The 17365-nt window shown below is 51.7% G+C and overlaps 1 protein-coding gene across 4 annotated transcripts in view; it reads right to left on the reverse strand.

Annotated features, from left to right (window-relative positions):
* Positions 1-17365, reverse strand: part of EFCAB6 (EF-hand calcium binding domain 6) — a 240063-nt gene that overhangs the window by 10078 nt on the left and 212620 nt on the right. For all 4 annotated transcript variants that reach the window (XM_043562841.1, XM_043562842.1, XM_043562840.1 and 1 more), the window contains one exon: positions 1767-1994. In XM_043562841.1, coding sequence (XP_043418776.1) covers positions 1767-1994 — 228 coding nt within the window. The remainder of the gene's footprint in view (positions 1-1766; positions 1995-17365) is intronic.

Genomic DNA, 17365 nt, shown 5'->3' on the forward strand with positions numbered 1-17365 from the left:
GCCCCATAGAACCATAAACACAACTGGGTTAATCGTAAAGGTTTCCATCCATGCATAGTAACAGGGACGAGCGTTTGCAAACAGCCATCTTGCTCAGCTCTGACGATCTACGAGACCGAACTGGGGAGAAGCACTTTAATTCGGCTTAGCGAAAATGATCATGATGCTTTAAAAAGGTGGTATTTTAGGAGAGTGAAATCTGGTGCTCGAATTCTTAATGTTAGTGAACTCGTTCTTTAGGGTGGGGAGTCCTGAGGCCTGGGTGGCGATGGGCATCGAATGTGATGGTCTCCCTTCCATGTGAATACTCTTAGTTCTCATCCGGGACCCCTGAGAAAATGAGGCCTGAGGGTAGAGCGCCCCATCTTGGGAGGGGAGGGTGACCTCTCCACCGGGAGCTGCAGGAAGCTACTCGGGCTGAGCCGGGGAAGGAGGGCGCTGGAGTACTTGCCGAAGTAGTTTGGATTTCGGCTTCCACCCGAGTGACTCTGTGGCACTAGGGCCCCAGCTTGTTTGACAAGCGCGGAGGGCTTGTAGCAGTGTGTCTGCTGTGGGGGGGGGGGCAGGGAGCTCTGCTTCCGTGTTCGGATCGTCGGTGCTCTGTGTCACCCCAGCTGTTCGGCCACTGGACGGTGGGGGTGGAGAACGTGCACGCTAAACCCGCCATGCTATCCGTTCACCGGGACTTGCTGAGCACCTGCTCTGTGCCGGGCTCTGTTTTGGCGTTTGGGCCACAGCGAGGAGCAAGCCACCCGGGGCACCGTCCCCCGGCACTAGCATTTAGTGTTACTATCGACTGAAGTCGGGAAACTGCAAGGCAGGTCCTCCGGATGCATCCTGCTGGCAGGCCCTGGGAGGCCACAAGGGGCCAAAGAAGCCCAGGGTGGCAGGTTGCCAGAGCTAAAAAGAGCACCACTGGTTTTTGAGGAGGGAGCCACAGAGAATCCCTTCTGGGGGTTCTGTGTGGGGCAGCAGGGCCTCAGAGAGGGTGGCCTTGTCCAGCCTGTGCGGTGGGCACGTCACCAGCATGCCTGCGGTGGGATCCCCAGAGCATCCGAAAGTGCTAGCAACAGAACCAGGGAGAGGGAACGGGAGGGGAGGCAGGGTGGCGGGAGGCCCAGAGCAAATCACAGGCTCTGAGCTGCCCCGTTCAGGTGTTGGGGGAAGACCGGCTGCCTCTTGGGGTCACACAAACTCTGGGATTATCTAGGGAAGGAGAGGGAGAGTGGTCGCTGGGACCGAATTTAATTTGATTTAAAAAATAAAAGTGACTGGGGCACTTGGGCAGTTCAGTTGGTTAAGCATCCAAATCTTGATTTCGGCTCAGGTCCCGATCTCATGGTTCATGAGATCAAGCCCCGTGTCAGGCTCTCTGCTGACAGTGCAGAGCCTGCTTGGGATTCTCTCTCTCTCTCTCTCTCTCTCTCTCTCTCTCTCTCTCCCCCCGTCACTCTCTCTCCCTCCCTCCCTCCCTCTCTCTCTGCCCCTCCCCTGCTTGCACACACGCTCTTGTGCGCTCGCTCTCTCTCTCTCAATAAACGTTAAAAAATAAAGAAAAAAAGTGACATAATTTGCACCCCGATCGAAAAGTTGCAAGTCTTACTTGTCAAACAGAAAACTCCTTCAATGAGATTGAAAACAAAACAGTAACGACACCACCCCCTGCTCCACCCCCAAGCCTTCAAGTATTCTAAACTCTCCATGCCCTGGGGAACGGTTGGCCGGGCATTCATACGTTAGGATGAGGAAGCAAATGCATTTCTTACTTGCGCATCGGTCAGAACCTGCACGTGGCGAGCACAAAGAGCCCTGAATTCGTCCCTGGAGGCGGTGTTCGTTTTCATGGTGTCGAAGTTGTCAAACTCCTGAGCAATCGCACAGTAACAGGAGCCCACTGCCTTGTGGATCCGAGCCAGGAGCTCCCGGTGTGCTGTTTCCTTGGGAGTCGTGGGTGGTGGGCCTTGGGGCATTTTCTCGGCCCACTCGGCAGCAGTCTGGGCAGAGCAGAAAGGAAGATTGATTCACTTAATAAATTATAAACCATCTCGTGGCTCTGGGCCCCGGGGGAGCCCCAACCAGAGGTTCAGACCTGGCGGACGGGGAAGCCCGGGCTCACCGACCACGGAAGGAGGAGCAAAAGTGAGTCAGTGCCACCAGGCAGGCTGCATGCAGAGTCGTCCCGGGGAGGGCGGGACTTTGTCCTCATCCGTTCACTCACTCGGTCTGTCTTTTGGTCCATTTCACAAACACACAGCGAGTGTCTGCTCTGAGGTAAGGGACGGAACAGGGGGTATGTCTCTGGACTGCTTTTATTTCCCGACATTAGTGCAGTGGATTTATACTTACAGCGGTTAGAATCTGAAAGGCAGGTTTCGATGGCCGTTACTACGTGATGCTGCAGCGCCACTGTGGGCTAAGTGTTCCCTTAAGCCCCAGATTTCTCAAGGCTCACAGAGATTGAGTCACGGCGAGGGCAGAATTTGTGGGGTCGGAGGCAGAGGCGGGCAGAGGACCAGACCCCTAGCATTCTACACCTCTCCCTGGGCAGCGCGCCTGCGGGTTGGGGCCTCAGGACGCTGTCCATGGTGCCAGGGAGCCCCGAGGAAGGGCTAGCGGCAACCTGGGCTCGGGGACCCCCTTCTGGAGGGAGGAGGAATGGGCTCTGGGGAAAGAGGGGCAGAGGAGGACCTTCTTAGTGTATGTTTAGGCTTCTGGGCTGGCAAGAGGGCTTGGGCAAGGTGAGCGGGAGGGGTCTGGGGAAGACCACAGCCCACGTTCTGCACATGCTGATGCCCACAATGGTGGACAGGCGGGACAGCAGGTGGGCCAGTCAGGAGCACAGACTGAGCTCACAATGAAGCCGACTTGGGAGACCGGGGCTCAGAGGGCAGCTGCGTCCCGAGCCTCCTGAGAGGGGACAGCGCTCAGGGGTGCAGTCCTCGCATCACCTACTTGCTGCAGTCAGAAAAAGCCCCCCACAACCAGACCTGTGGCCCCTGCATCAGCAGCTCAGCTCTTCGGGTTTGAGGAAGGGGTGAGGCTGGAGGTGGCAGGGGACACCGGGCTCCGTGAGAACCCACAGGTGACGACGCACAAGAGCTGTCCCCGGACCAGGGTGGACTCTGAAATACGCTGCGCTGCCTCCCTCAAACCCCGCCGTGCCTGTCAGCTGCAGCACCTCTCATGACGCATGGCGCTGTGCTGAGACCTTTACGAGATTTTCACGACTAATCCCCCCCCAAACGGTCATGTCTCATTTTCAGCAATATATGTATCATGCGTTACTATCCTTCAGGACAGATCATAATGTTACTTTATGAAGTTGGGTCAAACACAGAGTGCTGCTGCAAATATCTTCAAAAATGTGGCCACACTACGCTCGGGCCACAGCCTGTCTCATCTTCAACCGCCGAAAGGTTAAAAGGAGCTTTTAAATACGTCCTCTTGGAGACATTCAAAGCAAATGAATGCCTTTCCTTTTTCATTCTAGAAACTAAGAGTGATGTTATTGACACAGATGATACATGTTCCAGCAGTTAAAGTTCACCTCCCATAGCTAAGCACATGGCTAGCCCCCCAAACGTCCCAAGGGGTGCTGGTGTTCAGATTGCAAAGGGAGCCCCCCCCCCCGCCGACGGAGGGTCATGCTCAGACTCCATCCTCACACTTGTCACTCCTTTGCGTCCCGAGAAGGATGGGCCCCAGGTGGACATAACTGGAAAGAACACGGGTGGACGATCTACAATCTAGAACCAGAAGGTGGGAGCCCTGAGTCTGACGCTAGACTCTCCCTCTAACACACTGTGTGGCCCCATGCAAGCCACTAGCCCCTTTTGCCTCGGTCTCCTCATCCATCAGGGCAGAGTAAAGGTGACATGAGATGATATATGTGAGTGCTCTCTGAAAGTGTTGAAACACACAGCAAATGGGAAGTACTACTCTTCTAGCAACAGGTATAGAAGAATTCTCACAAGGCGGATTATGCAACCTTAGGTTAATATGGTTTTAGCTCCGGAGGAAACTGAATCGTTTTTAAGCAAAATATAGATTACTAAATTTAACTTGAGTATTAGAAAGGTCTGAATAGACAGGTAACCATAAAAGAAACTGAAAAGGCTGTTATAAGATCTACCGTCTATTATTAAAAAGGTGCCAAGCCTAGCTGATTTTAAGGGCAAGCTGAATCTCACTTCTATGCAATAGATAATTTTTATGTAAGTCAAATTGTTCCAGCACACGGACAGGAATGCATAGTATTCCAGCTCGTTATATATCTCCCTAATACCTAAATATGGTAAACACTTGAAATAAAAAATGTGAACCAACCTCATTTGTGGACATTACTGTGCAGGCATGAAAACATTTTTTAAAAGACCATTAGAGATATTTAGCACCATTGTCCTTTTTTTAAATAAAAAATCAACTAGGACTTATTCCAAGTATACGAGTCCTCCAAGAATTAGCAAATCTTGCGACACCTGGGTGGCTCAGTCGGTTGAACGTCCGACTTCTGCTGAGGTCATGATCTCGCAGTTTGAGTTCAAGCCCCACGTCGGGCTCTGTGCTGACAGCTCAGAGCCTGGAGCCTGCTTCGGATTCTGTCTCTCTCTCTCTCTGCCCCACCCCCACTGGCCTTCTGTCGGTCTGTCTCTCTCTCAAAAATAAACATTAAAAACATTGTAAAGAATTAGCAAATCTTTCAATTCCTTACATTAGGTCACATACCGACAGATGGCAAAAAGGCATTAACAAAATTCAGCAGCTCTTCCTGATAGAAATGGCATAGAATAGAATACAATAGATAAACCACGTAGAAATAAAACGAAGATTTTGTGTGCAATACTCCCTCCCTATAAGAGAATATTAGCCAGATGCCATCTGCAAACATATTAAATGGGTGACAAAGTGTTAAAGTCAGAAACATGATAGGCATGCTCACTGTCAGTTCTATGATTCACATTTTTAGAGACTCCAGCTTTTGAAATAAGACAAGAAGATGAAATAAACGGTATAAATGTTGAAAGACAAGATTCATCCTTATTTGTGGATGTGACTACACAAGTGGGAAGTTCAAGACAACGAGGAAAGCGCCTGGAATGAAGCCAAAAATGCAAAAAAGCAAGACCATTCGGGGGGCAGTAATTATAACTCATTAGAAATTGTGTTGTGAAAACAACACACGTTTACATTAGTGACAAGCTCTTGAGTACCTTGGGAGAAATTTCATATGCAAGAGTAAGGTATACAGAGACAGCTGTGCACGTTCTGGGGGGGGGGAGGGGTAGAAAGCAAGGATGGAACGGCAAAGGGACGTGCACTGTGATCCCAGATGTGAAGACTGCATTTCAAAAGGTCTTCTCGAATTATAAATACAAGTTAATAAAATCCTAAGAAACATCTCAATGGATGGGGCGCCTGGGTGGCTCGGTGGGTTGGGCATCTAACTTCGGCTCAGGTCATGATCTCACGGTTTGTGAGTTCGAGCCCCACGTCGGGCTCTGTGCTGACGGCTCGGAGCCTGGAGCCTGCTTCGGATTCTGTGTCTCCCTCTCTCTCTGCCCCTCCCCCGCTCATGCTCTGTCTCTCTCTCTCTCTCTCAAAAATGAATAAACATAAAAAATGTTTAAACCATTAGACACATGGACATTAAAGTTGATACGGAAAAATAAATATAGAGAATAGCTGCGACATTTTGGGGAAAGGCAAGTAGTCAAGCCTTTGACCTGCTGGATATTAAAATGTCATAAACGTGCTATGATCAGAGTAGTGTAGCTGGTCTCGAACCATGCCAGTAAATCCGTGGCCACCTGCTCGGGCTGTGGGTGGGTGGGAAACAGGCCTCTGCTGTGGCTGGGCCATGACGTCAAGGCTACTGAAGGAGCGGGGAACGGCGTGGCTGACCCCAAGTCAGCTCTGGGTTAAGAGCGGTCCTCGCAAGCAAGAAAGAACATCCGAGCTTCACCAAGGAAAGTTCCTTCTTCTCTCCTGACTCGTCAACTTCAAACCATCGGCCTCCCGAGGTCTCCACCTCCGCAAATGGAGCATGTGCTTCGAGTAGCTCAGGCCCGGAGTCACCTGCGAAAGACCTACCCCCACTCCCTAACCGCCCACGATCCCAATGGAAGTTGACTCTCCATTCTCACCTCCTGGTCCAAGCCACCATCATCTCTTGCACAGACTACAGCCATCGCCCTCTGTGGATGACCTTTTTAAAGTGCACACATAGCTGTACACACCCCCCCCCCCCCCAAGTATTAACACTTGTTCCCTCGACGGAGTGGTAGGCGAGGGCAGAGCCATCATTAAAAAGCCATCGTCCCTCTCTTCTGAGAATGATCTTTTTAAGGTGTACATCAGGTCAAGCAAAACTCTCAAAAGGCTTCACCTGTTGCCCAGAGTAACAGGCAGAGCTTCACAATGGCCCTCCCCGACTTGGCCTCATTGCCCTCTGACCTCGCCTCTGTGACTGTCTTCCTTGCTCACTCTGCTCAGAGCCACCAGGCCTCTTGCTTTGCTTCAAGCACAGCCAGCGCCTTTCTGCCTCAGGGCCTTTGCACTTGCCGTTTGCAGACTTCCTTCAAGGTCTTTAGAACATGTTTAGAACCACGCTCCACACTCCCTCTCCCCTGTCCTCGCTGGTGTTCTGTGGTGCTTTTTGTTCTCCGATCCCCTGTGTGTTTATTCCTTAATTGTCTTCTTCACCCTAACAGAAGATAAACCTCATGAAGGCAAGGGCTCTAGTCTTTTGTTCACTGCTGAATCCCCCACTGACTTGGCACACAGCAGGGTCTTATGCTTGTTCAAAGAAAGAACGGATAAGCAATGCACCCATAGAGCGGAAAATGTCACGACCAGTACAACGAACGAACTGGTGGGATCCTTGTGGGCCACTCGGGGCAGTGGCCCTGAACCTACGGTTAAAAGTCTCTGACCTTGTCACGATGCAAAGCAGTGCAAATGAAAATGAGATCCGACTGTTTTCTTTCTTTTTTTTAAATTTTTTTTTTCAACGTTTATTTATTTTTGGGACAGAGAGAGACAGAGCATGAACGGGGGAGGGGCAGAGAGAGAGGGAGACACAGAATCGGAAACAGGCTCCAGGCTCCGAGCCATCAGCCCAGAGCCCGACGCGGGGCTCGAACTCCTGGACCGCGAGATCGTGACCTGGCTGAAGTCGGCCGCTTAACCGACTGCGCCACCCAGGCACCCCTCGACTGTTTTCTTTTAACAAACTGGCACATTTTTTGACTGATGAGCTCAATGCTGGAGCAGGTGGAATAAGGGATCTAAAGCCGTAACAAGTTCCTGTGACCTAGCACCTCCCCTTTCAGGACTCTCCTTAAGGAAAGAAACACAGCGAGCTCATGGAATTATGACCATTACAGGATTATTTACAAAATTTACGAGACAGAAAAAAAAAACTGGCAACAGTTTGGATGTCTGACATCGGGGCAACAGTTAAATAAGATATGGTATTTCTGTAGGATGGATTACAATGCAGCTATTTACAGTCTTTTAAGGAATTATTTAATAATATGGTAAAACGTCTGTGACGTACTAAGTGGAAAAGAACCATAAAATGGTCCAAGTGATCACATAAACACAGACACAAGACGCAGACACACGAATATTAATGCTTGTTCTCTGGGTGGCAAGGTAAGGGAAGACAAAGTCAAGAGGATGACGGGAACTCCCCAGCCAGGAGTCCTGCCGCCCCCGAGGGTCAGGGGTCCTGAGGTCCGGGGCTTGGGACAGTCTGGTTGTGAACGGCGCTGCCGAGAGCCTGGGCAGGGAGCCCTGCTCAGCGTGACAGCCCTGGATGTGAATGGGACCCCTGCTCTCCACCTGTGCACGCATCTGAGTGACGCCTGACTCCCAGAGCCCTGTGCTCACACGGGTGAGCACCTGTGCTGGTGCACTAGCAGAGAATGAGCACAGAATGCATGCCCTCGAGTACTGTACGGAGTCTCACCAACACCCGTGGGACATCTGCTGTGTGCCAGGCGCTCTTCCGGATACTGGGGAGGCGGAGGTTAAGAAGTAATCCTTTGAAAAAGTCTCTGCCCAGGGGGAGTGTCGAGGGGGGGATAGAGAGAGACCGGGGCGAAGTCTCAGGGGCGAGCGGAGATCCTAAGCGGGTCGTGTGCTCTGAGAAGGGGGCGCCCTGCCAGGGACGTAGCTGGGCCTCCCTGAGGAGGAGGGACTGGCCTGGGAGGCAAGGAAAGGCAGGGGCAAGTCAGCCAAAGACCCAGAGCTGGAGGCCACGTCCTCACACGGCAAGGTCGGGAGGCTGGGGAATGCCCGGGGTCGGAAAGAGACAAAGGTGCTGGCCCGCAGATTCCGGGCTCTTTGCACACACGCCTCCCCCGGCCCTCCCCCGGGCCGGGGACACACGCGGGCACTTCCCAAGGAGAACAGAAGCGGCACAATTTCGTGGCCAACACACAAGAGTGCGGGTGACTGAAACTTCTCACCAAGGTGGGTTTGCTGCCCGAGAGAAATACTCTTTTCCTGCCTGCAACAATTATTGCGTGTTCGCTGTCGAAAACTTAGCAACGACAATAAGGGTGCGAAGAACACACGAGGATCACCAATAACGCCACCCCCAGCGGCACCACCGTCATCACCTCGGTGCCCAGGGATGTGCCACGGACCTGGAGGTCCCCGGGCCCACGGCCGCTCCGCACGCCACGCTGCCCAGGGCACCCACCGGCCTCTGAAGGGCAGAGCCTCCTGGCTCTTGCGTCAGGGCGCTTAGGAGCCGAATCCGTTAGGCACCCGCATTCTGGTTCCCATCCCTGCTTTTTAACAAAGCCGCTCAGCCACCACCAGCCTCGCTCCGAGGGACTGAAGACGCCAGGGAAGAACAGATGGCTCCTGGTCTGGCGCGTCTGTGTTCTGGAGCTTCTCACGTGATCATTATATCTGAATGGGGGAAAGAAATGGTGCTTTTTCTATAACTAGAAGGAATGTGTCTCCTAATCAGAAAGGACACCACTATCTTGAGATGCAAATGTCACTTTCCAATACTAGCTACGCTTCCCATAAAAGGCACCCTCACCCGGCATAGCAATCGTAGCTGCAGCACCAAGAGCTATACAGGGAAGGAATCGGGTGCCGGGCGCCCACCTTCGTCCACACCGTTGCCTGGAACGGGAGCCGCGGGGCCCGCACCTCGGTGCTCCAGCCCTCGACGGCTCATCTGACAACTGTATGCATGCCGGGCTGTGCCGGGTACCGTTTAAATGCAAAAAAGAAAAAGAAAATACAAAGTGGAATCCTGTCCACCATGGGTCTGACCCTGTTGGAGAACAGTGTCCCTCCTGATGTCGCAGAGAAATACCGTCCCCCACTGCCACAAAGAAAATTCCTGGTCCCTGTTGGCGAAATGTATAAACGTCCCAATACGTGACGCATACAATCCTCACAGAGCCTGCAAATAACTTGGAGTGCTTCAGTTTCAAACATATCCACGTATCTCACTTAGTAAAAACCAAGTCCCGGCTTTACAACATAAACCTGTGGTTCCAAATCTAGCCATTGCTCAGGATCCCCCAAGAGCTGCCCAGCGGGTGGGAGTCAGAGGGAAGCAGTGTGTGGGGGCAGGTCGGAGGGAGGAAGTCTAGGGGAGTCTGAGGGAGGCAGCCTGGGTGGGGGAGACCAGAGGGAAGAAGTCTAAGTTGAGGCGGTCAAAGAGAAGCGAGCGCGGACCTACGCAGAATTCATTTGGAGCCCAACCCTTTGGCCCAGCTTCAGGGCCCCTCTCCCTCTTGCAGGCTGATGTCTCTGCCACTGTCTTGGGCCCTCACACAGCCATTGGCTGAAGACATGGGGAGAGCCTTGTAGGCACAGCGCTGGGATCCCCAGCCCGTGGCTCATCCTCCCTGCTCAGGCCAGGGCCATCTCTGGGCCCCTGCACGAGCACACTAAGAAGGGGCCCGCCTGGCCGCTGCGGGAGCACAGTAATCCAACAAGGGTGTGCCAACCGGATGGAGTGCACCTGCCGGGGCCAGACCTTCAGGCGGAGGGTGCTGGGCCTGGAGGGCAGGGACATGAACCAAGGGCTTTGGGGCTGCTGAATGGAGCTGAGCTCTGCCTTTTTCTTATGGCCTTGAGCAAGACATACACCCCTCTCTGCCTCATTTTCCTCACCGGGATAAAAACAGAACCATCACAAAGGGCGGGCCTGGGATTTCAGCAGAATAAAACCGTGCAGTGTTTGGCTCAGTGCCTGGCAAACGCGGGCTGCCACTCTCGCTGCTGTTGCTGCTGCTGCTGGGGGGTGTTATTACAGATATTTTTGCCTGAGTCTGCCAGACCTGGGTTTGAGTCTCAGCTCCCAGTTAACACCGTTTCTATCCTGAGTAATCAGAGGCATTCTGGTGCATTCTATACCTGTAGGTCAGGCCACCTGCCAGGGAGGTGGAAGCCAGGTCTGAGGTGTGGTCACACACCCCAGGAGCTGGGGCATGAGCCCAGGTACCCTGTGACTGTTTCACAGGACCCGGGGCTCCTGAGCGGCTGCCCCGGGGCCCTGGACGGCAGGGGTGCCGGAGGTCAGGTCATGGGCTCAGATTCAGGATGGCTAAGCCAGTGCCCTGCTCGGACATCGTGTGGCTGGCGACTTCACGCGAGTCACTTCACCTTTCTGGGTGTAGGCTCTCCGTCTGTAAAGTAGTGACAGCCACAGCAGTCGAAGAGAACCATCCAGCACAACGCAGACACAATCAAGGAGCACACCATCCATTTCAGGAAGGCACTGTACCAGCCCGCCTGAGATAAAGATGAATTAGCCTGTCTCTGCTGCGGGAAACTCACATCTGAAGCGGTGGGGGAAGCTCCAGGCGAGGGGCTGGCTGACCTGCCTCTAACCCAGGAGAGGGAGCAGCACTTGGGGGGGGGGGTTAAGCCGGTGGCAAGAACCAGGGTGTGTGCTCCAGAAGGGTTAACTGAACCCGGAATTTTGTTAGCTCCCATGCAGTCTATCGTACGCTTCTTGCAACAGCTCGAATAGGGGAATGATTCCTGAAAAGAACCTTCCAGCATACTGTCACTAAGTTATGTCCAGCCACGGTCTTGGCTGACTTAGGAAATCAATTTTGCACTACATTGTATCCCAAACAACTTCTCTAGATATAACAGGGAAGAGGGAACATAATAGGGAAGAGGTGGACTGAATTGTCAACTAACACAATACAGCTGGAAACGGAGACACACGTATATTTGTTTTCCCTTGTGGGATATTGCATTCAAGGCTCTATTTTTCTCAACTCTCCCTGTATCCACGTCCTCTGTCTGCCACGTGGCTTTGGATTCAGCCATACAACTTGCTTTGGGCAAGGGAATGTTGGCAATTATAACATGAACAAAGAATATAAAAAGCACTTGTGTGACTGGGCAAATCCTCCTGTGCCAGCGACACTGTCTTGAGAAGAACAGGCCTGGGGGACAGCACTGGTCCGAGGAGGAGGGTGAGAACACGTGGAACAGAGATGACCCAGGCATGCCACCCAGAGCTGAGCCAGCCTAGACCGGTCACAATACAGATGGAAAAACGAAATAAATGCTGCTGTTGTGGAGATGTCGTGGTTGTTTGTTACTTAGCAGTAGCTGACCAACACAGTTCTGAATGTCTAGTTAGTAAGAAATAGACGAGGGTGGGCACAGAGTACAAAGAAAAGGAGTTAAGTTGTTTGGTGTGGATGGTTTTTTTGCGCTCAGTGTTCCTTGACGATGGGCACGCTGCAAGGGAACTTTGGGACCCTCCTCCTGCGGGTGTCCCAGGTGGCGGTCACCTGGCTGGGAGCAACAGGCTTGACAGTGTGGTGTATCCAGGCGTCAGATTAGAAATATGTTGGTGTAGGGTTGTCTGGGTGGTTCAGTCGGTTGAGCGTCCGACTTCGGCTCAGGTCACTATCTCGCGGTTCGTGGGTTCGAGCCCCGCGTCGGGCTCTGTGCCGACAGCTCGGAGCCTGGAGCCTGCTTCTGATTCTGCGTCTCCCTCTCTCTCTCCCCCTCCCTTGCTCATGCTCTGTCTCTCTCTGTCTCAAAAATAAATATAAACATTAAAAACATTTTTTAAAGAAATATGTCGGTGTATTAATTTAGCGATTAGGAAGGTTGTAATTAGCTAATCAGATAGCACAATTCTCCTACTAAGTTTTGTTCTAAATACTTAGGGACACAATTGTATAGTTTCTCTAGGATTCCTTACAGGAGGAAAAAAAAAAAAACACAACCTCGAAACTTCATACAGAATAAGAACACAGCAGGTAGCAAAACTCCTAATTAGAAATACTCTGTAAAGAATTCCTCCACTTCCTTTTAAAGAACAGTATAATTACTTCTAAGAATCGAAAAACTGCTTCATTTGATCAAATATTTTGATTAGCAAAGAAAATTAATTGTACTGTATCTTCATTTGTATTTACAGTGAATAAATGAATGTTAAAAATAACAACATAAGCGAGACTGCCTGTCAAAAAACAAGAAAAAAAGATAAAACGTTAAAAAATCCAGATGAGCATAAAGTGGAAGCTCTTTGCGCAAGCGCACTGCTGTAGACCCTTATCACCGTATCGTGAACCAGACTCTTGCCACTCTGAGAGCCCCCCAAGCCTCCCCAAGGGTGGACTCTCGTCCACTAGGAGGTCTCGAGATCTGAGTGACCAGTGAATTGGTGTCCATGACCCAGTGCGCCGTTTGCGGAAGTGGGGGAGTGACAGTAGGGTTCCAGGCATAACCCAGGTTTCATGGCGCCATGACCACTGCCTAGACCTGAGATCTCTTTCCATGCAAGAATTCCTTCTGGGCAATGAGTAATGGTCGGTCTAAAGGTTCCCAGAACTTCCTTTGGAAAGGCTGTAACCAAGACATGCTTCCAGTCAACTGAACCAAGGTACTGAGACCCAGTTCCGGAGGCCACCTTTCAATGCGCCTCCATCATGCAGGTGCTGGGCTAGGGTGTTATGGAAGTTCCTCCAATCCTTGAATCGCCCCCTGAGGCAGCCATGGTTCTCCCTGTTGTTTAGACAAAGGAAGAGGGGCTGAGCTTCGAGGGGTGAGGACTCCCCTGCGGTTGGACCTCAGGCCACTCCCCTCCACTGACAATAGAGCTCGAGATGGTCTGAAGTCAGGGCTACGCTCCTCCCACGCAGCATGACTATAGCTGCCTACCACACGCACGAGAATGTAAGTACCTACCAGTCATAAGGACGTGACAACTCATACATAGGACGAGGACCTACCCACTGTGTATCGCGCGCTGGCCCAGGCACTGGGAACAGAGGCCTGGATGGCAGGCTGACCCCCTGCCCTGGAGGAGCGGAAGCTTTCGCAGATGGCTGGGGGAGCCAAGCGGGGAAGGGAGACCCACCCTGAGAGCCCCGCCCTGGGCCTGCCTCCCTGAGCCCTTCCCTCTCTGGCCTCACCCCCACTGCTCTTGCCCTCTCCCCTCACCCCAACCCATGCGAGTCACGCCCACAGTGAGGAGCCGTCCCCATGCGGGTCTCTGCACGCGCGGGTGCCCACCTGGGAAGCCCCATCTCCCAACAGCCCGGCTTGGCACAAGCTCATCAAAGCTGCTGGCTCTCCTCTTTGCCCTGATGATGCAGGGCAAGTCCTCCCTCCTCTGGTTCCAAGCTCACTTCCATCAGACAGCTCGACACTCACAAAGGATCTCTCCAAGATGCCTTTGCAAACGCCCAATTCACAAACCCTTCGCCAGTGTGAAATTGCCATAAAATCCAGGGAAATAAAGGAAACATTTGAGCCACCCCTTCAACCCTTTAATGAGTCAATAAACTCGTGGCTGAAGTCGTTTATGAAACTATTAAAATAAATTCTTCCACTCAAATAAATCCCACACCATATAATCACATCATTACTAAACATTAAACATTAAACACACACTCACTGAAGGAGAGAATAAAAAAAAGAACAGCGAATGCAAATATTTGGGGTTTGCTGCGCTCGGTACCAGGCAAAGCTCTTTCCGCATTAACCCACTAATCCAAGTAACAGTCCCACAGGGTGGACGTGAGGACGGGTCCCATCTGACGGGAGGACTCTGAGAGCACGAGCCTGCTGGCTCTTCACTTCTAGCCGTGTGACCGGGAATGGATGCCTTGACCTCTCTGTACCTCAGTTTCCTCAACTGCAAAATAGGGATAATGATAGTGCCCGCACCTTCAAAGGCTGCTGTCAGGAGGTTGGCTGAGTTAATTTACGTACAGGCTTAGACCAGCGCCTGCCCAATGTGTACATCCGTTGGGATGCTGGAGTCTGACTGTGGGCGACAAGATGGCATTGGTAACTGGCCAGGTACCATCATTAGGGGGGTGGGCGGCTTGCTCCTTCCTCTTAATCTCTCAGCATGGACCATCCAAATTCAGGCCTCAGTAGAAGTCAAGAGATGGAACTTTCCAGTCTGTATGCCAGTGGTCACAGCTATTTCTGCCAGAGCAGGAGACACTCGGAGGGAAGTGGGAGTATGTCTGTCTACCTGTCTTCCCGTCTGCCCGGCCCCCAAGACGGGCCCAGTGCCTGGCACACATTCTCATCCACATTTGATGAGTGTTGGAAGCTCAGACTCTTGGGGAGCCTGGGTGGCTCAGTCAGTTAAGTGTCTGACTCTTGATTTAGGCTCAGGTCATGATCTCATGGTTTGTCAGTTTGAGCCCTGGGTCGGGCTCTGAGCCGACAGAGCAGAGCCTGCTTGGGATTTTCTCTCTCTCTCTCTCTTCTCAAAATAAGTAAACTTAAAAAAGTATTTTTTTAAAAAAAAAAAAAGAAAGTTAAGATTCTTCCAGGAGAATACTGCATCTGAGCCAGAACATAAATAGCTCACCTACAAGTTAGACACCAAGGCATATGACAATAAACAAGACACCAGCCCTATCCGTATTCTGGATTTTCTCTGCAAGACTTATTTGGGACAATGACTTCTTGGGTTGATTCCTGGCTTCCTGATACACTCATGACCTTGTACAGCCAACGGTACAGCACAACTCTGGTCCTTAATTGACCACAAATTATAATTAACTTAGACTGTCCTGGCTCCAGAGGGATCAATGAATGGGGACCTGCCTGGCCCGGCCACACCACAGTCCATTTATTTTGAACATCTAGGTAGCATCTCACTGGGGCTAGGAATCAAGAAAGGATGCCAACGCGTATTGGAGAGGGCGTGCTTGTGAGAGTGTTTTGAGAATGCCAGAGCGAGTGACAGACACAGGGTGCAGCGTCGGAGGAGCTGGGACACGGAGGTGGACGAAAGCCCGTCCCCGCCCACCCCCTCCCACCAAGCACGGAATGTTTGGGTTTGAGAAAATTCACTCACTCAGATTCATAGTAACTACTTGAGTAGAAATTCAACATGGATATGCTTTCTTCCAAACCCTGTCGACTGGACAGGGTCACCTCCCTGTCTGCCTGAAACGACTGTGCTTGAGAAGGGATCCCTCAGATGGAGAAGTGGTGGGCGGGCAACGTGACCTCCCTGCACAGGTGGAAGCCAGCCTGTTCCCCCTTCACATTTCTGCCGGGGGCACCGGAAACCAGGCTACGCTCCCTTTGGCGGCGGCCCCTGTCCCGCCTCCAGGGCGTCTTCACTGGCAGCTGCTAGGGCAGCGGGCGCCCGGCCCCAATCCTTCCTCGGAGGCGGCTCCAGGCGCAGGTGGGACCCGGGATGCGCGGCGCAGGAGCTGTAACCGAGCCAGGTCTGGGAGAGTTTTTAACCTCGAAAGAATGACTTCGCCCAGGCTAAGTGGCAGCCACGTAAGTTCACCAGGTTGTACACCGAATTATTCATCTTCTGGGACGACGGTATTTTCATTCTGCGGCTTTTATCGCTACGGTTGGCTTCACGCGGGCCGTCTGTATTGTGCAAACGCTGGGTCAGCGCTAGGACCAGTGCAGACGCCGATGCCCAGAGGGAGCAGACATTTGGTCGTGCCAAGGTGCCGGCAGTGACCACCAGCAAGGTAGCCGGCTCACCCAGCCCAAAGGGCCAGAGCGGGGAGGTGGATGTGTCCTGTCTGCCTGACTCCCACGGGGAGCCACCCAACGCCTGGAGGCCCCGCCGGGCAGCTGCTGCCAATATCCAAGGCTATGGGTGACAATACTCTTCTTTGTCACTTTAGGCACAGTCAACCCAAGAGCCCTTCCCCCTGGCCAGTCACCAGGGCCACCCCATGCGTCCAAGTCGGCCTGCGCTGTCCCTTACAACCTGCCATGTTCTCCAAGACAGTAGGTAGTAAATGTTGGCTAGCAAGTGGAGAGTGAGTGAAGTTTAGGGGAAATGTTTAAGAAAATCATGGAAATCACATCAAGAGGACTTCGCCTTTCTTGCCATCGGGAGCAAGAGTAAATAACAGTAATGATACATCTTAATCATTTACTTAATTTATCCCCGATAACCTTAGCACTGTTTCCTGAAAAGGGAACTCCTCATTCTTTATCCATTCATTAAAAATACATGGACACCATTATATTTACAATAAAAAGAAAGATAAATCCAAGTAACGCTGTTAGCAACTAACATAAATACAATGTTCATAAAAGATTACAAACATTTTGATGTGCTTTACGGTTCCTTCTTCGGCTAAAAACCACAGGCTTACATTCTCTCTCGGAAAAACCCGTCTTCAGATTATTTAACATCTCGCTGAATGACTTTAAAGACCATATATTATAAACACAAAGTACGGGAGGCTCTCATTGGCTCTCCGTGTGCTCCAATGTGACAAAATAATTACTCTGCATTAAATAAGGATGCGTTTTGTTAAAAAATTCCATTATTTCCCTGGTAATAAAGTAGAGAGATTTTATATGGGTTTCTGGTATATCTTTTAAAAATTCTATTTCTGCTCTGAGCGATATTTTTCTATTCACCGAAGATACTGAAAGAAATGTTAAGCGGGGACGATTTTCTAAAAACAAGGTGATACTCTCTATTTTGCACGTAGCGTTTTGAATGTAAAATGTTTTTCCCAGAAGTGAAAAAGAGCTATTCGCAGAGGATGGAAATTCAGATAATGTTTTCACCCAGTCTGTGGGAGTCTTGTGAAAAAGGTACCGACACCATGGCTCAGTGCTTGTCTTTTTTCTTCTTTTGAACTAAGCCACCGGGTAGCATTTCGGTTTTAGTACTCCGTCCCCCCTTCCTTCCTGCCACACTGGTTCGCGCTTCCCGTCTTGAATCGGGGTGTGACGGTTTGGCAGGAGGGAGGAGGCACGCAAAGACGGGGGCCCCTCTGTGTTCCCCCGGCTCCCAAGTCTCTGGGCCCCCAGGAAACCCTGCGCGGGGCTCTTGGAGCAGAGCGTGGTGCGCGAGAATGACCCCGGCCGGGCTGGGGCGTGTTGA

The sequence above is a fragment of the Prionailurus bengalensis genome, chromosome B4 (assembly GCF_016509475.1).
Source record: "Prionailurus bengalensis isolate Pbe53 chromosome B4, Fcat_Pben_1.1_paternal_pri, whole genome shotgun sequence".
Taxonomy (NCBI): domain Eukaryota; kingdom Metazoa; phylum Chordata; class Mammalia; order Carnivora; family Felidae; genus Prionailurus; species Prionailurus bengalensis.